This window comes from Emydura macquarii, unplaced genomic scaffold (genome assembly GCF_026122565.2).
Source record: "Emydura macquarii macquarii isolate MOO-44397 ecotype Brisbane River unplaced genomic scaffold, CSIRO-AGI_Emac_v2 contig_1790, whole genome shotgun sequence".
NCBI lineage: Eukaryota > Metazoa > Chordata > Testudines > Chelidae > Emydura > Emydura macquarii.
Genome location: NW_027131927.1, coordinates 7,488,722 through 7,498,083, shown reverse-complemented (window position 1 = coordinate 7,498,083; position 9,362 = coordinate 7,488,722). Strand labels below are relative to the sequence as shown.

Sequence of the window (9,362 nt, the reverse complement as noted above, 5' to 3'; positions counted from 1 at the left end):
GTTATTCCAATAAAATGAAAAATGAGACAATTAGATCAACATATCCTGTGTTTTTTTAAACAGTTGCTTGTAATACTGCACTCTAACAGTTTGAGTTTCAATGTATGAAAACTGTAATATAGTTGTAACCTTCCAAGTTTCTCATGTTGGATTTGCAATTTAGGTATCTACTACATTCAGGAAAAGAAACAAACTTCTCTTACAAGTCAGGTAGCAAGAAAATAAGTTAACTGTCAGAGCTTAGTCTGTCTTATGCTCTTGTATGACGGCAGCAGAAATATTGTGAGAAGAGTATTCCATAGACCTAGAGTAGGCTAGTATTAGCAAGATATTGGGAACAGAATACTCTTTCCAAGACAGCTTAGTACAGTAGAACCTCAAGAAGCTGTAGTGATGATAAAATTAACACACATCTGTGCACAATAAGTGAGGCAAAGAAAATTTGAGGTTGTTTCCTTTATTGATGTTTTCTTACAAATAGTGCTTGGTAGCAATTACATTAAAAGGCCTACAACAGAACTTTGGTGAACAGTAAATACAACAGGAGACGGAAAACTTTTGCATATGGAGGCTCTAGGACATACAAATGAACACAGGAACACCTGAAATGGGCGAGAAAAGACAGTTATACACAAAGGCTGAGAGATTCACAATACTATTGGTTTTGTTAAGTAAATTTCAGGGTGGTGTATTATGTTTTACATTGCTTGAATGCTTACTGTATAAATCTGCCTCAAAGCCAGGATGCTGCAGGTGCGTGAAAACAGGATGTGACTCACTGGATATTATTGAAAAACATGAATACAAGAGCCTAGCCTTTTCCTCAGTTTATATGAAGATCTTCAATGTGCCTGAAAATCAGACCCTCTGTGGTGCAGTTTTGGTTTTTTTCAGTGCAAGATGAACAAATATGTGCCTACATTTTGAGGGAGGTTTTTAAAAGCTCTCATCTCAGCATTTGCTTAAATTTTCACTGAAGTTAACGAGTTGTCCTGCTGACATCAGTGGGGGCAGAGTTAGCTCAGTCCTGAGCCATTTGAAAACCCCACCCGTGAGCTACACCTTCTCCACGAATAGAACCCTCACATTCTTGACGTGACTTTGATTCTCCTTTTACACTGAGCTGTAGTTCTGATAGATGGTAATATCCTAAAGTAGGGGCTAATCCTGAACAAGTGAGTAAAGTCCTACTGAACAAAGCACTTTTCCTTGCAGTGGAATGGAGCTGAGCAATGGCTGGTCACGCCACACATTGCTATGCAAGGGTACTGCTCGACCGGAGCATCTGCTTCTTGGAATGAAGGAAGTAGCAACATGGCAGTTGCTTCCCTCTGCAACTTCCTCAACAGTTGAGTCATGTAGGGTTCTCAGTAGAACACACCCTCTGGCCCCATTCTTGTTTGTGTTTGACATGCTCTGTTCCTTTGTGGAGTCCTACTACAGATGTCACCTAGAGTGGAATACTCTGCACCTTCAGTTTACCAGCTAGGCTCTCCCCAAGTAATAGATGGCCTTGCTGCCTCGTGGTCTTCCATTCCATGCCCGCCAGGCATTTTGACCATAGTAATAATACACTTTTTCTTTCAAATTGGCTTGAGTTGCCTTACAACTCTCAATCCTTGTTGCTGTGGTGACTCTAACACATGTCAAGTACCTGCTGATTTACAAAAGCCATATTACAGATGGCAATCTTGGAAGATTTCAGTTAAATACACACAGGGTGAGCACAGCAGAATATTCCCTCTCTATCTTAATCAGACCTGGTCACTAATTTGCATATCATTTTAATACTATACCAACTTTTCCATCACATGTCCCATTTGTCCTACAACTAACTTCAATTGAGCCATCGCATTAGAGAAGCCTCTTGATCTATCAAATATGCTCACAAATACATATTAAACAAGTGACAAACCTTACTAGAATGTCCCCGCTTCTTTCCTTATGTTAATATCTCTCTTCAGTTGACAGAGAGAACATGGAGCGCAACACACGGCAGTGCAGCAATCGCAGACGAGGGTTCCCTAGTTAAAAAGAATAAAAATATTACAGGCTGTAGACTCCATAAGATGTACATCTAACTTTTCATTGATTTTAGTACATTGAATGGACCTAAAGTCAGACTAGAATATGGGCCTGCAATGCTGCCTTTGAGTGACAGGGACATTATGGAAAAGAATGTAGTTAAACTTCTTTTCCTGAAGGCTTTTTGTCACACTCACAGACATTAAAAGTGGCCACGCCTCTCACTTGGTTATGTAGTCCAAGTCCCTGCTATTACAAGCAGGAAAAAAGGAGATATGTCCGCAGCTGGCAAGCAGTTGCCTGCTGTAGGAGGAAGAGAGATTGGGCTGCGGGCGCCAAGGTGCCTCTTAAGAGAGCTGGGTCAGGCCCCAAAGAAGCTATTTACTCAAGTTTAGAAGCAGGTTTAAATAATGGATGAGGACTACCCACTAACAACCACACTTTAGCAGCTACCTGTCAAATGAGAATAGAGATTGAAAGCCCAGCTAGGTCAAGCTAGTCCACCTCCCTATCTGTGCAGGATTGGTCCTTACAGAATATTCCCTGGAGTTTGTCAGTTTCCATTTTAAATGTCTCCAGTAATGGGGTTTTCAGCCCTTAAATTGGGATGGTTCTCTACAGCTTACTTCCTCTTAGCATTAGGAAGTGTTTTCAGATATTCACCCTAAATTTTCCTTCTACCTTTGTTCTGTTAGTATTTCTGATACCATACCTTAAAACATTGCTCTACACCTTTCAGATTTTGTAGTTATAGCCCCCTGTATTAATGCTTGGCCAAACTATACATATTAGTTTTAAATTTTCTTAGAAGTCAGTGCTCCTAATTATTTTCACTGCTGTTCTCTGATTTCCTTCCAATTCATCTACATCCATCTGGTATTGAAGAAACCAGCAGTGAACAAAATATTGTAGATGTGGGCTGACTAGAATCACACAGAAGAACTCTTGTCTTTGGGCTTTGTGACAAAGGGCTAAATTTTAAAAAGATCTTGGCTTATCTACGTAAAGTGGCTAGATTGTGACTAGTGCTGAGCTTTTCTGAAACAATGTGTCTGACGAGAATGATCTTTCAGGACAAATAGAGTTAAATGGCTTTCCTGGGGAATACATGGGGAGAGGTGAATGCAAATTCTCACCTCTGGTTATGCAAGGATCCAACCTTTGTAAGCTACAAAGAGGACCTCAGTCTGCTGACTAGCTGTTCCCAGAGTCTGAAGATCAAAAGCCCAAACTATACAGAGGAAAGTTTGAACTATTCATGGTTTGTGTTAGTTCTGAGCTTAGGCTACTATGAACTTGTGACCACAGAAAAGCCGCTTTCTGAGGTTTGAAGGACTGACTCCTACCAGTGCCTTTGTTAGGGCTGGGGATCTCTGGTAAGCTTATTAGCATGGGTGTAGGTTCTTTTACTGTTTTTAACAGGTTTTCTCTGTAATGATTTTACTCTAAAAATAAATATGCTTGCTTAGAAGGAGTTGTGAAGTAACTTGTAACTGTGGGCAATTACAGCTGTTCATAGCCCCTAGAGAGAAAGCAAAGTGCAGACACAGGCTGATTAGTAGTCTGGATTGCTGGAGATATCACAATGTATGCAGGGGACTGTGCAGCCTGGAAATACCTTGGTCAGGAGGAGAGAGACATGTGTCCGCCTAAGAGAGATGACAACTGGGGAGCGGGAAGCCTAAGAATAGGTGCCCTTGGTGGCCACAGAGTGGGAACACAGGTGCAGTTCCCTGAACTGTGACACAGTAACACAAATGTTATGGCCACATTTCTATCTTTCCCAGGTCCCTTCATGTTATTCCTCCCCCTCTCTGGTGTTCATCACACGTTCTTTTGAGCACGGGCTAAACAAAACGATTAGACTGTAACTAACCGGGATTCTGTATCTTGACCGGTAGAGAGTCCTCATGGCAACACTTGAGCCACAACAGCAGCATTCATCCATATCTTTCGCAACTTTACACGCGAGACAACAGAAACAGAATGTTCCACATGCACCTGCATAATGACAAAACAACAAATGGATATTCTCCCTTTCATTTATGCAGTCAGTTAACTTTCACCCCCACTTTTAGGAGAGACATAGAACTGCCTGGACAAATAGAAGGAGAAAGTTAGGCATGTACCAATGAATCAGAGCTAGTACAAATGAAGGTGGGGTCTTTGAAAGACCTCAGCAGTGACGTCACATGAAGCTGTTACCCCAGCTGCAGCTCTCTCCCTGCGTAACAAATGAAATAGCAGGTGACATCACTACGTAGGTCCCCTAAAGAATGGAAATAGAGGATCTAATAATCTGATATCTCATAGTGAACTTTAGAGAGCAAAACAAATAGCGAATGTTTGAATTTCAAACCATTATGTTTGATTGGAACACTAGCTGGTTTGGTTAGTATATTGTGTAGACTTGGTCTGTGTTTAATTCATGTAGATCTTTGGTAAACATTTTGATTCTATAATAAGCCATGTTCTGTGTGCAGGACGGTTCCTTGGAAGAAAAAAAGGATCATTTCAGAGCAGTCGTAGCAAGTATATTTAATTATAAATGAAAAATATGGTTCGAGGGCTGAAAGTTTGGCATCAAGGTTTCTTTTTAAAATAAGAATAACTGATGTGGAGTTCTTCTTTAACATAAATAGTAGAGGTCTATAGTTTGGAATTGAAAGACCAATGTTTTAGTCCTATCTGTGTGTTTTATATCCAGTAGTTGTGTCTGTTGTCTGCAAAATATCGATTTATTACCAGTTGGCACCAGCCCATTGGATCTGTGACTCTTGGTTGTCTGAATGGGGCAGAAGTACAAGTATTCACTTCGCGTGTGTGTGAGTGACTGGTGAGTGATGTTGCCATCTAGTGGTTGGCTCACGGTGTGCATATGGGACCACTCACCACAAGCCACTCTTTTGAATATAAATAATAGACAAATGTTCCCCCACCCTCATTAATGAATGGCGAAATAACAATAATCTCAAAATCAAGACACCACAAGCCAAAACAAAAAGAAGATATTCACATATCCACTTACAGATTTTACAGTCATTGCAGCAGTCGAATGTCTCAGTCTGCCAGGAATTACGTGCAATAGAAGCAATGCCAAACTGGGGCTGATTCGTAACAACAGGCTGACAGGCCATTTCTAGTTTCCCCAGACGAGTTTAGAAGTTTGCAGCCTAGAAGGGAAAATAAAAGGAACACGTTAAAAAGCTCTGCTAGTGACTATCTGCGCTGCACACAGTCAGGGTGTCTCATCATTGTGGTGATACACTTAAGAGACTGTTATTCCCATTGCTTTGTGAAATGGCACCATGTTTCTCACTTCATTAGAAGCAATGCTGTAAAACCATGATAGTTTTGGTGGACATCTTAGGCCAAATTGTAGTCAATGGCGTTAGCCCAGGGATGGCTCAGTTTCTTCAGACCAGGTTATGAAAGGGTGAAGTTTCAATCCAAAAGCATATTTTCCCCTACAATCACATTGCTGATTCAAAGTAAAGGGTGCTTCTAACTGAATGGTCAGTATGTCTTCCAGTAACATCTAACAGTTCCTTGGCCATCTCCAGGTGAGTTCTGACCTACACTGATCCTACTTGGTGTGTGTAATCTGAGACCATCACAATACAAAATACTACAGACATTATTGCAGAAATAGAAATCTCAAACACAGAGATCAGCCTTCAAATCGGGATTTTCTTCCTGCTGCTAACACTATGGCCTGGTCTACACTACTGGCGAAATTCAGCGGTAGTCGATGGGAGAAACACAAGCTATTGTAGAGAGCTTGCATATCTCCTGTCGACTTCCTAACTTCTACCTACCATAGCATCCCCACTACGCTGCACTGACGTTGATGCAGCACTACTCTTTTTGTGGGGGTGGATTAATGGCATCGACTTCCGGATCGATTGAGTGGGTCTCCACTACTGCTCAATCGATCCTGTAGAATCGATCTGGCGGTGCCGACAAGTGCCGCCGTCAATATAGACATTGCCTGATTAAAGGGATGAGTGTAATTCCCTTTGACTTCAATGGTGGCTTGCCTAAATCAGGAATGATTCTGGCAACAACAGTTTTCATATATTTTCAGACAGCAGTGTATTGTATTGTCCATATGTAGAATATGTATTGTACACACTATAACTGCACATGTTAAAGGCACACCAACTTAAAAATCACTTAAGTGAAAATGTTTCATGGTACGTCTATATTGACTAATTTTTTTAATCAACTAGTTTTATAGTTAGTGTCCCTTTAATACATTTGGATTTTATTTGACACCATATCAAAATATATATTTTTTTAATATATTTGAATGGCATTTATTACTGGGTTTTCACAAAGGAGAAAATGGTCAGTCCTTCTCATAACTATTGTTCTTCAAGATTTGTTGCATATGACCATTACACCACAGGTGTGTGCATGTCACGTGCATCGGTGCTGGAGTTTTCTCTGCTGGTACCCGTAGGTGAGGCTCCACCCACAGCCAAGCTCCCAGTGCTCTGAAGTGATGGTATAAAGGATGGAGCCACTCCACCCCACTCAGTTCCTTTGCACCAGAAGCCAATGGGTACACTTCGATGCCAGGGAAGGAAGTTGGGTCATGTAATGGACACATGCAATACATCTCAAAGAATAACAGTTATGAGGTGAATAACCATTTTTTCTTCTTTGAGTGCTTGCATATGTCCATTGTATCAGGTGACTCCCAAACTGTTACCCAAGAGGTGGGGCGTGAAGTCTCATCAGAAGAGAGATCGTAGGACCACCTATGTGCGTTTGTGTCCTCCCTTAATGCAGCAAACAGTGCGTGATATCTGGTGAAAGTATGAATGGAAGATCACGTTGCTGCTCTACAGAGGTCCATAATTGGGACATGTGCCACAAACGTTGCTGAGATCAAATGAACTCGGATCAAGTGCATTATGAGTTTTGCAGGCGGTGTATTCCTTTGCCAGCATAGAAGATTGTAACGTAGCTGGTGATCCATTTTGAGAGCCTCTGACTTGGAATCGGATTGCCTTTCATATGTTCTGTATAAGAGACAAGAATCGGGAAGTCACTCAAAAAGACTTCATCCTGTTTAGGTAAAACGCCCATGCTTGATAAACATCCAAGGTCTGGAGCCATCACTTGTCCTTGTGCATAAGCAGCTTCAGAAAGAAAACTGGCACATATATAGACTGATCCGACTGGAAATCAGACAACACCATCAAGAGGAATGTGGGGTGTGGTCGCAGTTGAGCCTTGGCTTTGCAGAACACAGCGTAGGGTGGCTCTGTGACCAGTGTGTTCGCGTCTCCCACTCTTCAGGAGGAGGTGATGGCCACTAGGAAATCCACCTTTGCTGACAGGTGCAGTAACCAGCACAATGTTAAAAGTTTAAAAAGGAGGGTCCATAAGAGCACACAACACCAGATCAAAACCCAGGAAGGTGTTGGTCTCTGATAAATTGTTTCTGCCAGTCAGAAACCTGGTCATGACTGGGTGACTGAAACCAGTCTTACCACCTATACAGGGATACCACGAGGAACTTTATCTTCTTGATGTATTTGTTCAAGTTCCAAGTTCCAAGTTCCTCCTCTGGCTTTGGGTATTAGGAAATATCAGGAACAAAATGCGTGCCCCACTTCTTTTATCACTCCCAAAGAACATAGAGTCTGCACTTTTTGTCTTAGCACGGACTCAAGAGAGGGGTCCCTGAAGAGGGATTGGATAGGGGCATGGGAGTGGGTTAGAGAGAGGCTGGAGTGTGTATCCCCATTCCACCACACCTAGCACATGCTTCTCCAATGTAGGAAGGGGACAACTTGTCCCAGAAAGGTGGAAAGGGGCTGGTGAGATCTGGTTGGATAATAGGCTGTCCTCGACGTAGGAGTCAGAATTACTGCTTTGAGGTCTGTGGCTGCTGGGATGAAAAAAGTGAGGAAATAGAAGGCATCGGCTTCCTTCTGATGGGCCTTTACCTCTTCTTCAACAGAGCAGCCTGGCAGAAGGAGTAATATTGCTGCCTGAACTCATATTGAGGACGATGTTTTGTTCTCTTTGTTGCTGGTGTATAAAGGCCCAGACACTTCAACACCACTCTTGAATCTTTCAATGTGTGTCAAGCCTCATCTGTTTTAGATGCAAATAGAGCACATACCTTAAAAGGGAGGTTCTCAATTGTTTGTTGCATTGCCTCAGGAATCCCAGAGGACTGCACCCAGGATATGTGCATAGGCACTGCAGTCACCATCGCCTTGGTTGCAGAATCTGCTGTCTAAACAAGCCTGCAGAGCTGATTGAGAGGTGAGGCGTCCCTCTGAGACAAAAATTGCTCTCCAGATTCCTCCAGCAGCTTGTCAGTAACTGAGATATTGCCTCCAGGCCTGGCCTTCGGGAAAATGGTGCCCTAGACAAACTTGTATTTTGGCACCCGTTCTTTGTGTTTAAGTACAGATACACCATATGGTCACACACCTTGAGTTTACTGGAGAAGTTTTTAAGTTATGGCAGGGACTGGGGACATCTACAGCAGAGACCGTGGCAAATGGCCCGGGCAGCTGTAGCTCCTGAGCCTCTGGCACCAGTGGACAGAACGCGGGGCTGGCGACCATGCGATGAGCCAGGAGGACGGCAGTGCTGCAAGGCACAAACTGAAGCTCAGTCCAGCATGCACCCAAAACAAGGTCTGTTTCCCTGAGCTGCTGAAACCTGCCAAGGGAGCTTGACTGCCTCTGCTCCTCAGTGCCACACAACGTGGGACACCTCTGTGCACCCAGGAGCACTTGCCACTAGCCCAGGCGTGCCCCATCTGCCCCTGCTTCATGGATACTTGGGGGGGGGTTAGCAGCTATCCTGGCAGGTGGGCTGTGCCAGGCAGGTCAGGGTGAGTGCAGCTCTCCCCCCTGGCACTTTCCTTGCCCCCCAGCCTGGCACAGACCAGCGCATGGCATGGCCCCAGGGGCAAGGCAAGGCCAGCCCAGACTCAAGCCTGCCCTGCAGGGCGCTCCCCCGAGCCCACGGGGGCTCCCACAGCTCACCCCCAGCGCAGACTCTCCCCAGCCGCAAGTGGCAACAACATCCCCTGCAACTCAAGCCCCTCTGCCAAGTTGGGACACCGCATGAGCCATGGCACCCCCGACCACAGTGCCCTAGACGGTTGACCACCCGTAAGGCCAGCATTGCTTGTCTCTCTGTAAGAAAAATCCTATCTTGAGAGCAGAGCGCTGTGACTAGCAATGCAAACCTGCAAACTTGCTGTAGAATACATTTTTCTACCAAAAATATTGCGCTTTTTGGCATCTCTGTCCTCGGCGGGAGCCTTAGCCCCGCCCTGTTGGCACCTCTTGTTGAAA

General features: G+C 43.8%; 1 protein-coding gene across 2 annotated transcripts in view; it reads right to left on the bottom strand.

Moving 5' to 3' along the window:
• Window positions 1-442: 442 nt before the first annotated feature.
• Window positions 443-9,362, bottom strand: part of LOC137158875 (placenta-specific gene 8 protein-like) — a 21,199-nt gene continuing 12,279 nt past the window's right edge. For both annotated transcript variants that reach the window (XM_067556837.1, XM_067556836.1), the window contains exons 2-5: window positions 5,054-5,198; window positions 3,902-4,026; window positions 1,916-2,024; window positions 443-602 (exon numbers count right to left, since the gene is read on the bottom strand). In XM_067556837.1, coding sequence (XP_067412938.1) covers window positions 1,920-2,024; window positions 3,902-4,026; window positions 5,054-5,162 — 339 coding nt within the window. In that variant the 5' untranslated portion in view covers window positions 5,163-5,198 and the 3' untranslated portion in view covers window positions 443-602; window positions 1,916-1,919. The remainder of the gene's footprint in view (window positions 603-1,915; window positions 2,025-3,901; window positions 4,027-5,053; window positions 5,199-9,362) is intronic.